The 17,594-nt window shown below is 38.9% G+C and overlaps 1 protein-coding gene across 2 annotated transcripts; it reads right to left on the bottom strand.

Moving 5' to 3' along the window:
* Window positions 1–2,220: 2,220 nt before the first annotated feature.
* On the bottom strand, window positions 2,221–17,180 carry NTPCR (nucleoside-triphosphatase, cancer-related). Of its 2 annotated transcripts, none has more exons than XM_070740542.1 (5): window positions 17,051–17,180; window positions 13,781–13,943; window positions 12,538–12,634; window positions 8,265–8,474; window positions 2,221–4,153 (listed from the first exon to the last, which is right to left on the bottom strand). In XM_070740542.1, the coding sequence occupies exons 1-5, from the start codon at window positions 17,082–17,084 to the stop codon at window positions 4,085–4,087; spliced, it is 573 nt and encodes a 190-aa protein (XP_070596643.1). In that variant the 5' UTR covers window positions 17,085–17,180; the 3' UTR covers window positions 2,221–4,084. The 2 variants fall into 2 exon arrangements, with proteins under 2 accessions (XP_070596643.1, XP_070596652.1); XM_070740551.1 differs by lacking the exon at window positions 17,051–17,180 and adding an exon at window positions 16,829–16,904.
* Window positions 17,181–17,594: the final 414 nt, after the last annotated feature.

Genomic DNA, 17,594 nt, shown 5'->3' with positions numbered 1-17,594 from the left:
CTAATATGATTTGATTGCTTATTTGCACCCGGACTTTCATAAAGTGTTGTATCTTATAATTCTTGACAAACCTATATTTTATGTACCCTGATAGCGTATGCACCAAAGACAACTTCCTTGTGTGTCCTATCACACTTGGCCAATAAAGAATTCTATTCTATTCTGTTCTATTCTATTCTAATAATTGTAGTAAGATAGTTGCTACCAGTATATCCAGGCACTTTCCTCCACAGTCAATTTCTTGAAAATAAATTCTTTTATATTTACTTGATTGGCCAGAGGGTCAAGCAATGGCTCTATTCTCTCCATATGGGATCCAGAGTAATTGTTTTAAATTATAGAGGATAGTTAAGAGGTTCCTGCCTGACAAGTTTGAGACTGAAAAAGGAGCAACCATTTCATATATGTTCTCTGTGTTACTTATAAGATAGATCAGTGCCACAAGTGGCACAAAGAGCCATATTTTCGGGTTTTTCTGGGCCCACTGGGAGTCAGGAAACACACTTGTCTCCAGCCTGTGTAGGGGGTGGGGAAGGCCCATTTTTTTCTCTCTCTCCAGGCTTCAGAGCCTTTCTAAGAACCTGGGGAGGGCAAAAATGACCTCCAGAAGTTGGGAAATGGACCATTTCTTGCTTCCAGAGGGCTTCCAAAGGGTTGAGAAATGCTGTTTTTGCCCTTCCCCAGGTTCCTAGAAAGGCTCTGAAGCCTGAGGAGTGCAAAAAAAAGGGGGGGCTTCCAGTTCAACCAGAAGTTAACAAATGGAACATTTCTGGCCTCCAGATGACCTTTGGCGGAGGTGGGGAAGACAGTTTTCACCCTCCCTAGGCTCCTAGAAAGGCTCTGGAGCTTGGGGGCAGCAAAATAACAGACCTTCCGCTCCAACCAGAAGTTGGCAAACGGGCCATTTTCTGCCTCCGGGGGACCTCCAGGGGAAGTGAGAATGGCCGTTTTTGTCCTCTCCAGACTCCTAGAAAGTTTCTGAAGCCTGGGAAGAGTGAAAAACGGGTGTGCCATTGCGTGGCGGGAGGGGGGGAGGTCATACATGCATGCCTGGGGGGGCGCATGGAATTATGGATATGGACATGCACATGTGTGACCTCCTCCACACTCCCCTCTTTTGGCATGTGAACCAAAAATGTTCACCATCACTGGGATAGCACACACACACACACATAAAAGGAAACAGAGGGAGGGAGAGAGAGGGAGAGAAACATGCAATATGTATAAACAAGGCAGACATATAAATCCAATCCAAAAATCACACTGAAATAAAAGCAAGGATGGGAACTTAAATTTTTGTATGCATCTTTATAAAAGCTTCTTCGGACATCTGTCAATGAAATGAAATGTTGGGCTTGGCGGCATAAAATAGATTAACAATTTAATAGTATAAGTTTCTTTGCCAAGCTACTAGCCTCTTGTAACTATGCAGCTCCCCACCACAGACATCTGTAGTGGTGTGAACAGAAGTTCACACATTTCCAAATATTCAGAGTTCAAAAAGGTTTAGGGTTCTCAGCTGCAGCCTCATGGAAGAAAAAAATTCATCTAATGGATTTTTGTTATCGTAGACTAACTACATCTGCTATCTAAATAAATAGCTTTCAAAACAATGTGCAATTCTACATTCCTTTAAGGAATGCTCTAACTGAACATATGTTATATTTCACATTCCAAAAGAAAAGTGGTGAAGTATCTTTACATTTTTTTTGGCTGGCGCCAAAAAAAACACACATTGCAGCATATGAAAACATGTGCACCTGGCTGGGAATTTAGTTTTCATGATATGCTAAACTGATTTAATGGTAAACAATTTGCCTGAACACCGTTCAGAGGTCTTGTAGGATGCATGTTGTGTTACAGTAATTTATAGCTCCTTTATTAACAGAAAAAGGTGCAAACGAAAAATTGAAAAATTAAAAAAATGTTAGGTGTTACTGAGCACAACAACAATTTAACTTGGCACATCAAATGTCAAGCTGAATTAGAGAAATAAAAATTATCCACAAGAGAAATATGTTCCACATAGAAATAGCTAGAAAATATTTGATAAATGTTTAAAAGTTAAGAGTTGAATGAATGAACAAACAAATGAAGGCATAAAGGCATTTTGGAAAATGTGATTTCACCAACACTGTGAAATCATTTTTTAAAAAACATAGGCGAAAAATAGCTTACTAGATAGATAAACGCAAGCCTCTTGTTTCCAGTCTTCGAATCGTCTTTAACTTTTATTTTCAGAGGCAAATTGTTAGGTCTGTGTCCATAACTGTTGGGTTGGCAATATATCGGCTGCAGTTGTTGTTCTCTGAGTCACCCTTTTTGTTTGTCTTTATCTGGCTACTTATTGTTAGGTTTGCTCTGCATTTTCTCTGCAATCTCTCTGTATTGTAGTCATGTATTATAGCTAAAATGTGTTTAGGCTTGATATCTTTGTTTACTGATTATGATAAAGACAATTGGTAAGAACTTGGTAATATTTAGCCGCTCCGAGTCTCCGGAGAGGGGCGGCATACAAATCTAATAAATACAATATTTGTTATTCTGACTTGTCATGTGTATGACTTTAAACTGTTTATCTGAATATGCTATTTCTCAAAGTAAACTTTAAGTTAGTATATCTGTGTATGGCTGAGTAGTTATTCATAACTAATCTCAATCTAAACATTTTTAAGTGTGCCCAACCTTGGTAAACAAGGATTACTCTGCTCATACATTAACACAAATAAAACTAATCTAACACGCTTGATTCCTGAGATACCTAAACTCTAGTGAAAAGTGTTTTTCAAACTGTGTAAAAGCTAATAACTAGTAATCAAAATGCTTTAGCCTTTTTCATATATCTAAAAGAGCTGAGTTTTGTAAATTAAAGAAAATTCATTGGCATTTGAGAAATCTCCCTTTTTCTAATTTTCCATGCCTACCCTTTATTTACAGTATTCCTGAAAATTGTTCCATGCATACTGGGTACATACTGCATAAGACCCTGGGTGAGTGGGAGAGAGTGGAAGGATAGCTGTTAAGAATCTGGCAAGCCTTTACATCAAGGGAATGTCCTCCTTCTTCAACAGTGATTTTCAACCTTTCTTGAGCCACAGCACAGTTTTTACATTTACAAAATCCTGGGGCACACCACCAACCAAAATGATACCCAGACACAGTACATATTATACATATAGTTAATAATATAGTTTCTAAATGTATTTATACTCACTTAGCGTGAAACCTGGGCTGAGGCTTCATCTAGTGGTGGCAACATTTACCTCCAGTCCTGACCAGGATTAGAAAGCGGGACCACAGGGAGGAGTAGCAGCTTCAACTACTCACTACGGCCACACAATGACAAGTGCTCCGAATCTTCAGAGAGGGGCGGCATACAAATCTAATAAATTATTATTATTATTAATTATTAAGTTGTGGCAGCCTGAGCGGGGACCTTTCTGGGTGTGAATGAGAGGTGGCCTGCTATTGGTTCATCACTAGTGATTGGGATGAATCCTAGAAGGTGATTGGTCAGTGAGCGTTCCCTCTGCCTCCATTCTTCCTGTCACTGATAGCTGGAGGGATTGTGAGGGGAATGTTTATGTTCGGATGGAGGCGGCTGGTGGATAAATGGCCTCCGCGGTCCGTATCCGGCATGTGGTCCGTAGTTTGGGGACCCATGTTTAATTTCCCCACAGCACACCTGATCGTGTGCCATGGCACACTGGTTGAAAAACACTGTTCTACAATGTCGGGCTAAAAGTAAAAAGTATCTGATCAGAAATAGACTACACCACAGCATATTGTTCAAACATTTTCAGTATTAATGCCAATTAAAATAAAGTATAAATAAATTTAAACACCGGATTCTCAGTATTATGATAAAGCTAATCATTATGTTGGTAAATTTGTGGCTGTGCTTGTGTATTGTGCATTTATTTTCCTGAACAAATTAATTCTGATTCAGAAATCAACCTCGGAAAACACATGTGAAACAAGAACTCCTACAGCAGCCAATTCCAAGTTAATTAAGCTGTGTAGATATTAATGAAAATAACATCAAACTGTAAGCAGCGAAAGCTGAGATGTGAAGACAAACATCTCATTTTAGGCAGTTCTCCACAGCTGTCACAACTTCTTGCAAAACGTCATCTCGATTCTCCCTCGTAATCTAAAATTTTAAAAAAGAACAGAATAGACATAAAATATGGATTAATATTAGTTTTCTTTTATTTAAAGTAACCCAAATGTAAGTCTTAGAATATTTATGAAGGCTTTTTATATGTCCCTAATTAGAACAAGAACAAACTAAGAATTGTCCAATTATCAGCTAGTTGTTATTGTTTTTAATTATAATACAGGGGCGTCAAACTCAAGGTGCTTAAATCTGGTTCGTGGATCCAGCCTGGAAATAGCAAAGAATTGGCCTGCAGTGTCTCTGGAAGCCAAAACAGGGTGTGTGGGGTCATAGGCAAGCTTTTGGCTGGCAGAATGTTGTAGGAGGCCGTCCAGGCTGAAAGTGGGGCATGGAGGGGCTGTGCATGCCCCCTACACCCTGTTTTGGCAGACAGGGTTTTGCAGGAGACATCCATCCAGTCTCCCCTCCACCCCCTGGCCGGCCTGCGGAGAACCACAATGCTGATCTGGCCCTCAAAGAAATCCAGTTTGACACCCTTTTATAATATAGTGTTCCCTCGATTTTTCGCGGGTTTAAACTTCGCGAATAGCCTATACCACGGTTTTTCAAAAAACAATTAAAACATGCTTCGCGGTTTTTTTCCTATACCACGGTTTTTCCCACCTGATGACGTCATATGTCATCGCCAAACTAATAATTTTTGCAAATAAATAACAAAAAATAATAATTATTGTTAATAAATAATTATGTTTATAAATATCAGGATCACTAAGTGTCTTATTCAATGGTGAGTACCAGTAATAATGGTGAGTAAATGGTTGTTAAGGGAATGGGAAATGGTAATTTAGGGGTTTAAAGAGTTAAGGAATGGCTTGTGATACTGTCCATAGCCAAAAATGGTGTATTTACTTCCGCATCTCTACTTCACGGAAATTCGACTTTCGCGGGCGGTCTCGGAACGCATCCCCCGTGGAAATCGAGGGAACACTGTATATAAGAATTCCTTTATTGCCATATTAGGAAAGAATAGTCCTTTGGATTCTGACTTTTTCCCAAAGTTATTTGCTTTCTACTCATAAAGAACTCATGCAGATTAAGTAGGTTGTAATTAGTACTGCAGGTGTAAAAAATACATAGTCATGCAAGGGAATAGATTGTATATCACCAAAATAGCAAAAGTATACAAGATTTATACACTGGATGTTATGCTTTTAATATAAATGTAGGGCTCTGAAAATAACTGTGCCCCCCCCCATAAAAAAATCTTTCTAAACGGTGAAATAATTTGTAGCCCAGAGATTTACACTGAAAGTAATAAGTGTCAGTATCCCAGGAATGCTCCAACTAAATTAGCAAGAGTTAAATTAGACAAATGGGGGAAGAAACATCAGGATGGGCAACAGAATCAGCCCCTGGACTCACTCAGGCCATTGTTTTTGTGGGGTATCTAAAAAACAGAAGAAATGAGGTAGGGGGAAAAAGAAATGGGACTATAAATCTATAGTCCTTGAAGCTTGTATCAAAATAAGTTGACCTAAATGAATGAAGCACATACTGGGCATTTTCCTGCATTGATTTTATGTCTTGTACCTCTGGTTTGATGAGATTTCATTTAAAAGAATGCGACATTTTGTTCTAGGAGCTAGAAACAAAGAAACATGAGACTGACTTAAGTTGACCAAGAGTGAAAACAGCTTACAAAATGGCTCACAGCACCAAGTAATAACAACAAGTTATAAAATAGAACATGCTCATCAAATCCTAAAAATTTCAACTTCTAAGGTCTGGTGCTCAATATTTTCTAAGGTCTTCAACTTCTAAGGTCTGGCGCCCCTCTTCAGAGAGGGGCGGCATACAAATCTAATAAATTATTATTATTATTAATTATTATATGCCAATAGCATTTCCCCCACCCCTATTCCTTTTGAAAGTTTTGAAATAAAAAAGGTAAAAAAGTATATTCGCCCTAGATCCCCGGAGAGGGGCGGAATACAAGTCTAATAAATAATAATAATAATAATAATAATAATAATAATAATAATAATAATAATAATATTCTTTATTAGGACTATTTCAAAAATGATTTATAGTAAGCACCTTGAAAAGCAAAGTCTGAGTGATCCTGAATAGAGGTATCACTATGAAAATAAACTTAAACGTTCAACTGAAGACTTGAGCCTGGGGAATAAAAGGTGGTGTTATTTTAAAGAACAGCAGGGAGGTACTAGGACCTTAAATGATGTCTTTGGAACCATTTTCAAAGCACAGGCAGGTCTATTCTTTACACTTTTACCTTTTTCTCCAATAGAGGAGGTTTCAATAACCAGCACTCCAGCGGAGCAGACTGTCAAGAGATTCTCCAGGGCACACATGGAGTCATAGACAGGCTTTGTCAATAATTCATTGCCTACCGAACTTAGTTAAAAGTTCACAAGAATAAGCAATGTTGCTAAATATTAAATTCACTACCTTTACCTTAGATTCCATTCAGATAAATACAGGGGCAAGTGAACTTGATTTCTGTCAAAGTCACTGGAATGGCCACTGAAACTGGTTTTTTTATGGGTGGGTTTCAAAACTTTTAGCTAGGGGTTCACTTCTCAGTTGCTGGGTGGGCGTGGCCATGATGGGTGTGGCCTAGTCAGCCTCCTGCATTATGGGGGGGGGGCATTTTTGCCCTCCTGGGGCTTCTTGAGGCTCCCACGCTCCAGAGGCTTTTTGAAAGCCGGAATCGGGTGCTTTTTCGGCCTTCCTGAATTTCCGGCAGGCCTGTTTTTCATCCTTCTGAAGCTACGCACGCCCCCTGCACCTACCTGCATCCAAAACGGGCCACGTTATGACTTCTGGGAGGGGCGGTGAGGGGGCAGCCAGGAGTGGGATTTGGGGGTTCTCCGAATGGCACAGAATCTTACCTAGAGGTTCTCCCGAATCCCTGTGAACTCCCAGCAGCTCACCCATGTGTTTTTCACTTTCTAGATATTTGGAATGTAACCATATGGTAACTGAATTTCCAGGGTTAGTAGTACAGTGGTACCTCTATCTAAGAACCCCTCTACTTACGAACTTTTCTAGATAAGAACGGGGTGTTCAAGATTTTTTTGCCTCTTCTCAAGAACCATTTTCCACTTACAAATCCGAGCCTCTGAAACTGTAACCGGAAAAGGCAGGCAGAAGCCTCTGTGGGGCCTCTCTAGGAATCTCCTGGGAGGAAACAGGGCTGGAAAAGGTGGGGGAAAGCCTCTGTAGGAATTTCCTGGGAGGAAACAGGGACGGAAAAGGCAGAGAGAACCCTCTTTGGGGCCTCTCTAGGAATCTCCTGGGAGGAAACAGGGCTGGAAAAGGCAGGGAGAAGCCTCCGTGGGGCTTTTCTAGGAATCTCCTGGGAGGAAATAGGGCCTCCACCCTCCCTGTGATTTCCCCAGTCGCACACATTATTTACTTTTACATTGATTCCTATGGGGAAAATTGCTTCTTTTTACAAACATTTCTACTTAAGAACCTGATCAAGGAACAAATTAAGTTCATAAGTAGAGGTACCACTCTATTAATATTGCAAATAACAAATATAACACAAGGACATATTCATAAATGAAACCCATAACATTAGGCTGTAGCACTACTACTGGCAAGAATATTAGTCATAATATTTATTTTTGCTAACATGTCTCCATCTTCTCTATAATACAGTTGTTTTTCATCTCCTGAGCTTGTCACAATACACATTAGGAAGGTCCCGTGACTATTGTTGTTTATCTGCAAAATTTCTGAAGTCACATATTACATTACCACATTTAGAAGCATCTCAGGTGAAGTTGTGTTTAGACATTTGAAAACGGATTGGTATATAAGCTCAATGAATGGATCTATTTGCAGCAATTTAAAATAAATGTTTTGTCTTCTTTATATATCCTATGTAAAAGGGATACAAACGGGATGTACTTTAAGCTTCATATCTGAGGACGGGTGCAGCTGAAGCCCAGGCATGAGAGCGAAAAGAAATATAGCACAGAATCAACTTTATTTCCAGTAGAAGCGAACACCTGTTTTTTCAAAGGGAATTGTTCCAAACAAATGTTAAATAAGTTGCCAGACCATTGCATGCCAATAAAAACAGACTTTCTCAGTGGATCTGTCTGTGACTTACACTGAAGACTTTCACCTCTTTTCTATTTCTGATCTCTTCCACAAGTCTCAAAGGCTTTCCTTTAGGCACTGGGATTGTTCCAAGTATCACAGTCCCGGATCCATTCAAAATTTGTTGGACAGCTTGAATAAATGCCTGGCTGAAGAGCTCCATTTTACCAACCTCATCAATTATGCAGACCTTTTTCACTGAACTGCTGTCAAGATCAGTCTATGAGAAAAAGATGTATGGTAGAAAAACACTTAGCGGCAAAATGCAAAATATTTTTACATGGTTTAAATCGCAATTTATATGAGGGATATATTATTTGATGCTTCCTGATCTTTGGGCTCCAGCTCAGAGGGAGCAGGGCAAAAGAAACGTTTTCAATGAGAGATTCAGGGCAAAACATCAGGTTATCTACTCTGAGCTCTAGAGAAAAGATAATTCAAGATAGCTGCTTCTTACAAAAACATTTTTGTAATTATTTTTGTGAGCACTCACAGTTTCAGTGGAAGGCTGTTGCATTAATTGTTCTGTCAGAAATTTTTTCTTTATTTCTAGGTTGGGTCTCTTTTTAACAAGCTACCATCCATTACTTCTTTTCCTGCGCCTTGTGCTTTGAAGAGTACTGTATTTTTCATAGTATAAGACGCATCAGAGTATAAGATGTATCTTATGAAACTTTTTCTGAAGATGAAACTTCAGATCGTGCAGAATGCGGCCGCGAGAGCTATCGTGGGGCTTCCCAGATTCATCCACGTTTCTACAACACTCCATGGCCTGCACTGGCTGCTGATCAGTTTCCGGTCACAATTCAAAGTGTTGGTAATGAACCAGAATACCTCCGGAACTGCCTTCTATCGCACGAATCCCAGCGGCCGATAAGGTCCTACAGAGTTGGCCTTCTCCGGGTCTTGTCGACCAAACAATGTCGTTTGGCGAGCCCCAGGGGAAGAGCCTTCTCTGTGGCGGCCCCGGCCCTCTGGAATCAACTTCCCCCGGAGATTAGAACGGCCCCCACCCTCCTTGTCTTTCACAAATTACTCAAGACCCACCTATATTGCCAGGCATGGAGGAATTAAGACATCTCTATGTTGCTGTATGGTTTTTAATTGTTGGGGTTTTATAATATCTTTTTATTATTAGATTTGTTCTATTGCTATACTGCTTTTTATTACTGTTGTGAGCCGCCCCGAGTCTTCGGAGAGGGGCGGCATACAAATCTAATAAATTATTATTATTATTATTATTATCATCATCATCATCATCATCATCATCATCATCATCTTAGTTTTGCGGAAGGAAAACAAGGGGAAAAAATTCTGCCTCTGCCTCTCAGCAATTTGCCTCCCAGCAAACAGAGCAGATGATATACACTATTTGCTGTGTATTTCTATGCATGTGTGCCTGACCCATAGAAATAACCAATAACTGGAGAAATGTATATTATGGCAGTATATTAATGCCAGAAAGTTTTCTTAAATGTAGTCACACTAACTCCTCCCAATTATTTAAATAGATCTACTCCAAACATGACTAAGTCAGGGTCTAACTCAGCTGCCTTATCCTAATACTACAACAGGACACTGTTACATTTCAGATTATTCTTGTACGGATGCTGTTAAAATTGATGTGGCTTTCTGGAAATATAGTTATTTTCTGCTATTTAAAAGAAGATACAATAGTACTGGGCCTCTTTAAATCATGCATTTATTTTAAAAAGCTTATTCATTTTGTTAAGTGGTCCAGAAAAATAATAAAGTAGTCTTTAAAAAATAATTCTAATAATTTGAACATTTTATAGACATTTATAATTATTAACTTACTTCCTTGCATTCAGTTTCAGCAACTGATTAGCACAAGAAAATAAAATTTTGCTTTTGCCACTCCCTCCCAGTAATTTGCCTCATTGCAGTTTTAGTTTCATTTTCAGTTTTAGCATAAGCAGCTAATAGTTTCAGGCTACAAGGATTGTCATAGCTTATTTATTTATTGGACTTATATGCTGTCCTTCTCCAAAGACTCAGGGCAGTTCACATTATTGCTGCTTGCCTGCGGCCTGAATCAGCTGATGATCGGGAGGGCAATAATTAGTTACTTGAGCTAATCAGGCTCTGTGGTGTTTGCTGCAAGGAGGCAAATTGCTGGGAGGTACAAGCCAAACAGTGGGGGTGGATGGGCGGGTTTACATTTGGTGTATAAGATGCACCCAAGTTTTTACTGTTGGTAAGATGCGTCTTATACTCCAACAACTACAGTATGTTGTCCCACTCTTTTCTATGACAATCCCTCAAGTACTGGAAGGCAGTTATATATATATTATATTATATTTATTAGATTTGTATGCCGCCCCTCTCCGAAGACTCGGGGTGGCTCACAACAACAATAGCACAATATACAGAATACAAATCCAATATTAGATAAAAAGCTAAATTTTAAACCCATAAATATTAAAAACAATTGTTACTCCACAATCACACCATTCTCATATATTACAGTCAGAAAACAGGTGGTGTGGGAAGAGATAGTTAGTCCCCCATGCCTGGCGACATAGATACGTCTTCAACATATTGCGGAAGGCGGGAAGAGTGGGGGCAATTCGAATCTCCGGGGGGAGTTGATTCCAGAGGGCCAGGGCTGCCACAGAGAAGGCTCTTCCCCTGGGTCCCGCCAAACGGCATTGTTTAGTCGATGGGACCTGGAGAAGGCCAACTCTGTGGGACCTGATTGGCCGCTGGGATTCGTGTCCCTCCCCAATCCTTTTGTCATGTCCCCCCCCCCAATTCTTTTAGGCAAAAATTAATGGAAAATCAATTGGCTTTAAGCCTTGCTAAATCTTTCCCCTCTCTATATATCCCACTCTATATGTAAAGCTAAAATTAATGAAGGAATACAAGAACTGTTACCGCCACTGATAAAAGATTAGAAAAGAGAATGTAAACAACAACATAGACCTAAAAAGGGAGGAAGCATGAGAAAAAGGCAGAAACTAATCTGGCTTTGATTCTGGTATAAGCAGAAGAAATGTTACCAGGCTTCCATAATTCTGTTGATTTTCCCTACAACAGAGTTCCAATAGTTCCTGTGGTGTCTCTTTCTTGAATGGACCTGCCTTGAAGGGTTGATACTTTTAAGACAAATCTACCTCATTCTGAGTGACTTCATGAACATAACCTTATGTTTTTCTTTGCAACAAGGCAGAAGTAGTTTGTCACTGTCACTTTCTGGAACTTTTTTCAATTTCTCCATTTAGGTCATTTTTGTAGAACACCCAAATATGAACAAAAACCAATGCTGTTTTGCTTTTCAAAAACCGCCAAAATTATCAAAGTGTTGCTACCGAGTTGGATTCAAATACTTAGATATTATCAAGAAATATTCATATATATTTGAGGTTCAAATAATTTGGAAGTGGTCTGAGCTACATTTAAAATATTTATCTATTATGATGACTAAACGTTTAAATAATCAAACTGAAACAGAATATTATAAAATATGGGATAAAGTATATGATTGGTGGAATTGTAAAAATGGTACTAACAATTAATTATAATATAGAATGAAATAGTAAATAGTATTACTAATAACTTTTTTCTTTTCCTTTTGTATAAGCATAAAATATTTTAAAATATGAAGAAATTTAATGAATAAGTTTAATATTAAAAATATAGAGTTAAATTTAATAAGAATGTAACTTACATGTGTGGCATTTCTGCTTTGATCTGATTACAGTTAGGATTTTTTATATTTTTGTATTAGTTAGACTTCTACGATAAGCGGAGCAATGGTAGCTCCTTAAATGTTAAGTGTTGTATGTCCTTGTTTGTCCTTTTGAAAATTTAATTAAAATATTTAAAAAATAAAATAAAATATTTATCTATGACAAGACAGCAAACTATATAGCTAAAGTACTATTTGCATTAATTTTTGTAAATCTACATTGGAAATATGAGCCGTTAAAGGCCAGCCAAGGGCCATATAGGCACTTCCTTTCTGTAATGTATCTTATGAGACCACCTTGTTATGACTCGTGCATTACCATGAGAGACTCAATGAAATAAACATGTTCATTTACAAGTCTTTAGATTCATGATCACAAAGTTCTTCTGTCAGTAAATAAACATCCACAAATGTGTGAAATGAAAACCACCAAAAATAAGCATGTTCACACTATTTTGAGACCCACCACTTTTTATATGCAAATTTAAAACCTCATAAAACACAGCCTATCCATTTCTATGAAATCATGTACATTATTCATGAAAACATACCATTCTACTGTATAACTTACGTTTCTCAACAAAGGAAGAGCCAACTGTTCGAATGAAGCTAGGTCTACAACATACTGGCCAACACGATATTCATGCCTTGCTGCTGAATGACCAGAGCTACATAAAGAAAATACATACAGCCAAATATTTATCTGACCAAGTATAGAGAATCAAAGCTATCAGAAAATCAAAAACCTTATATGTTGCTAAACCCATAACACAGTAATGATCTTCAAGGGAAAGACAATAAACAATGTGGGATATTTACATGTATGGTTTTAATTATGTTAGTATTAGAGCCTCCAATCTGGTTGCCATGCCTCTTCTCCTAATGTTTCCTCACCTTTCTTAATAATAATAATAATAATAATAATAATAATAATAATAATAATAATAATAATAATTTATTAGATTTGTATGCCGCCCCTCTCCGAAGACTCGGGGCGACATACAAATCTAATAAATTATTATTAGATTAAATCATTAAGTGATCCAGATGGCTGCTAACTTCCCAATCTATGTAGTAAAACATAAAAACAGAGCCACAAAATGCAGCTGGAAGGGGCAAATGGTATTCAGAGAAAGAAGAGCCTTGAGGTGATAGACCAGAGGGGAGATTTCCTACTGTCATTTCAAACGTTCTAAATATGTAACATAATTTTTAATTGATTTCTTCAGCCATTAGCACTGCACATTATTATGGGTGGTACTAAGTATGATTCCCCCTAGATATCACAAAGGTTTACACAATATTCAGCAATGGTTCTCAACCTTTCTAATACCACAACTTCTTAATACAGTTCATGTTGTGGTGACCCTCAATCATAAGTCTGGTGCCAATTTTTCCAACAGAGCTTTAAGCTGATTGGCAGGAAGGTCAGAGGGACACCCCCATTGTAAACACCTGATTGGTCGGATTGGGAAAAATATGTTCCAAAGCGCCAGAATAGAAGATTTAGTTCCTAATACCATGGGAAATTTGTCTTTTCCCATGGTCTAAGGCGAGCCCTCTGAAATGGTCGTTCGACCCCCAAAGGGGTCCCAACCCCCAAACTGAGAATCACTGAGTTATAGGCTAATTTCTTACCCATAAGTTAAGACCAACTTAAGTACATATTAGCTTAATAGTCACCACATGATAATTTTACAATCTTATTTGCCATTTCAGAAATTTCTGCTCTTCATGTTTGTGAACAATAAGCATTTCACTGAGGTTTTTTTTAAAAAAATAGTGCAAGAAAATATATTTTAAAAGTTCATTACCCAACTCTAGATAAAATTCCTCTTTTTCCATTCAGAGTGACAACATCAAACCCTGTTCTCCGGCCACTTTCTCTCACTTCCTCTGTATAAAATCCATCAATGAGGATACCAGATGATTTCAAAATTTCGGCAGCTTTCCGAATCAATGTTGTTTTTCCAATTCCTACAGCAAAAAGCATTGTTAAGCCTCACTTTCAATATAAACCAAAGCAAATATTATTTTAGGACTGTTTGACTTCTTGCTTTCACCTGGCTAATTCAGTGTATTCAATTCAATTCATATTGTAAACCTTTTGCTCTCCTGTTTTATGAATGCACCCTAATCCCATAACATAGTTAAATGTGTTGGGAGCAATATGTCACATGAACAGGAAAACTAGGCTACCTGATTAATTCTAAGAGGATTGATTATAATCCTTAAAACCTTTGAACTATTGTCCAAACAGCTTATTGGGATAGTTAATCAATCTTTTCCACATCTGAAGTCAAACACTACAGAAATTGGATGTCTACAAACATTCCATTCAAACACTCCATTCACTGGAGTTAGTTTGGTTTTTACTTACCCAACCAGGTTTATTATCTATATATGTGTGTTTAAAAAACAGCAGGGATATATGAAGATGTCACTGCAATTTCCCTGGCAAAAAACCAAGGAACTAGGAAAGGAAGTGAAAGCCACCAACCAAAAAGAGACAGTATCGCTCAGTTATTCCAATTTATGTGTTTTCAATCCATGGAGATGAGTCATTTATTAGAGAAAAGGGATCAGAAATATCATACAAAGGCTGTTAGATCCAACTGCTTTCTTCTCTCAAAATGTTCTATAACTCTCAAGTTTCTCTGGAATACCTCCACTAATTTTCCATATCTGGTACTAATTAGGACTACCAAGTTCTCCTCTGCAAAACTCCAGATGACCACTTGATTGGATCGAAAACCTTGAGTTTTCTGTATCTTTTTATTGACATTCTGCAGGTCAGATCTGAAACCCTAGTCCTTATTGCCTGATTGGTCCACGAAAACATCCCTCTCCAAAATACTCCTTTTTCAGGGAAATTTAAGAGCCTTCCAGTTCCTTTATCTTAATCCCTTTCTCTATTCAGAAGACCAGACTTGAGTTAATTCTTTATCAGCCAGAGTGTACCAGACAATACCAGGCAGCAGACTTAAAAAGAACCTCAGCCTCCAGATAGTAACTTGACCATGTAGGAATGTGAAATGGGAGAGAACTCTCCCCACTTGTCAGTTCAAAAGAAAAGCACATTTCCTCTGCAACTGTATTGAGAACAGCAGTTATTTGCTGCCAGCAAATGCCATTCTCACCCTTCGCTTTTCCCAAGGAAAACATCATTACAGCAGAGTTCATGTTTGAGGCCCTGCAGGTACAATGTGCCTTGGAGATGCCAAACCTCTAATTTATAGGAGCCAAGCAAATACATGTAATTATATCCTTCCCCTGATTATACACAGATATGTCCTGTTTTATTCCATTTCTTTTGAGTTTTATCCTATCTTTTCTCCAGGACCTCAAAAAATTGATGCGTATATAAAGGGACCCTCCCTGTATTTCATTGATACATAACCTTACGAATTGTTTGGTGGGGAAGAATAGTTAGCCCGTCTTCCCTAGGGAAGCTGAATGTGAATACAGGCCTCCTCGGTCCTAGTCCAACACATTAACTCCTATGTCCAAATATACCTGTTCCAGATGACAAGATACTCAAAGCAGGGACTTGTACAGAAATAAACAAACACACAAGATAGTGGCAGATCCTACATTACTGGAGGGGAGCGGCACATTCCTGCTTCGCATCTATGAAGGGTGTGTAGTAGTTAATACTGGGAACTGGAGACCCATTGTCACATTCGAGCCTTTCTGCAGTGAACCGAGTTAACGGGGATACTAAAAAGAAATCTGCTGCCATTTTGGCCAGACATTCCCAAATTCTGAAGGCCAGCAACAGAAATACAACATGAATTTGTATTCATGTTGGGACCATCAATGATTGAGTACAACTAGATACAAGAACAGTTTTTCCCCAAACGCCATCACTATGCTAAACAAATAATTCCCTCAACACTGTCAAACTATTTACTAAGTCTGCACTACTATTAGTACTAGTATTTTCTCATCATTCCTATTACCAATTTCCTCCCACTTATGACTGTATGACTCTAACTTGTTGCTTGTATCCTTAAGATTTTTATCAATATTTTTTCCTCTTTGCTTATTTGACTCCTAGGACAATCATTAAGTGTTGCATCCCATGATTCTTGACAAATGTATCTTTTTTTTAATGCACACTGAGAGCATATGCACCACAGACAAATTCCTTGTGTCCAATCACACTTGGCCAATAAAGAATTCTATCTATCTAAAGGTTGTTATTAATCTCTATATTTCTACTGTTGATATTGTAATTTTTTAGTTTTTAAATTTTTGTTATTATTCTACTAGAATTGGGCAGCATATAAACTTAACTAACTAACTAACTAACTAACTAACTAACTAACTAACTAACTAAATAACCTATCTTCCAGAGATTTTTGCGGCTGCTGTCTCTGTCAAGACCTTCTCCAGAGGGATTTAAGAAGGGATTTCTTCTTAAGTCCCACTTCCTACTAACACCACCCAATAAAAGCTTGTTCTCGTTAATATAATCTCCACTCCACCTCAAGCCAAAATGCCGTCATCCTGTATAATCCTATCTCTATATAGAAAGGGAGAGTACAGGCGACTGGTTCTATTAGTTTACAATTGAAGACTTTAAGAAAATCTATTCCAGGGAGATCTATCTATCCTGCAAGTAAACTAGTAAGAAATGGCGCTGTGGACCCTTCCGTGTAAATCTCGTTCACTCAATAAAAATAAAATAATCTCCATTGCCTTTCCTTGGGGGGGGAGGGCATAAATTGGGCGCAATATCGGGATTGGTGCGGCTCGCAATCCCATCAAGAGCAAAAACTGCTGCATGCAAAAAGGACAAATTGGTCCTTCCGTGCGCATTAACACGGAAGAAAACCACCCTCTTTCTCTCCACCCACCCATAGGCGGAAATAAGGCGTCGCGAAAGCGAATCGGCAAAGGGTGTCTTGCTTGCCGGCTGTTCTGTGTGGGATCCCCGACTCGCTTTTGCGCGCGCGTCGCGCAAAGGCCGGCGGCCTCGGGAAAGGCCTCTCCATTCCCTCCCAGCAGCTATTCCCCCCTATGGGCCGTGTGCTTTGCCCGCTGTTTCCTGCGTTCTCGCTAGGCGGACAGAGAGTTACCTGGGGGTCCCGTGAGGAAAACGTGGGTGGCCATTTTGACAGAGAGAGAGAGAGAGAACCCTGCACGGGACGGGGGAGAAGATAGCGGGCTTTTTCCTTTTCCTCCAGCCGCTTGGGGGCGGAGAAGAAAAGCCGCGGTGCAGCTGCCTTTTCCCACCGCCACACACACACCCTTCTGCCTTTTCGGCTTTTTTTCGTTTGGCAATCTTTCCCCGTTTTTCGGAGTTCTGGAGAATGAAAGGGAGTAAATTTTGTCGGGACTGGCCGTTTTGAGTCGGGGGTCGCTGCTCCGAATTGAGTGCTGGTAGTCCTCGTTTTTAGTGGGCGTTCAACGACTACTTCAGCTTCAACCACAACAACACATGAGCACACAACAGATACAAACTTTTCCTGTTCATATACCATTTAACCCCCAACAGGAGAGCAAAAAATTTACAATATAGCCCATAAAATCATCTGCTACAATGTTCTTCCTGTTAACAACTACTTCAGCTTCAACCACAACAACACATGAGCGCACAACAGATACAAATTTAAACCGCTC

Source organism: Erythrolamprus reginae, chromosome 1, assembly GCF_031021105.1.
Source record: "Erythrolamprus reginae isolate rEryReg1 chromosome 1, rEryReg1.hap1, whole genome shotgun sequence".
Taxonomy (NCBI): domain Eukaryota; kingdom Metazoa; phylum Chordata; class Lepidosauria; order Squamata; family Dipsadidae; genus Erythrolamprus; species Erythrolamprus reginae.
The sequence above is the reverse complement of the archived record's forward strand: the minus strand, read 5'-3'. Positions and strand labels throughout refer to the sequence as shown.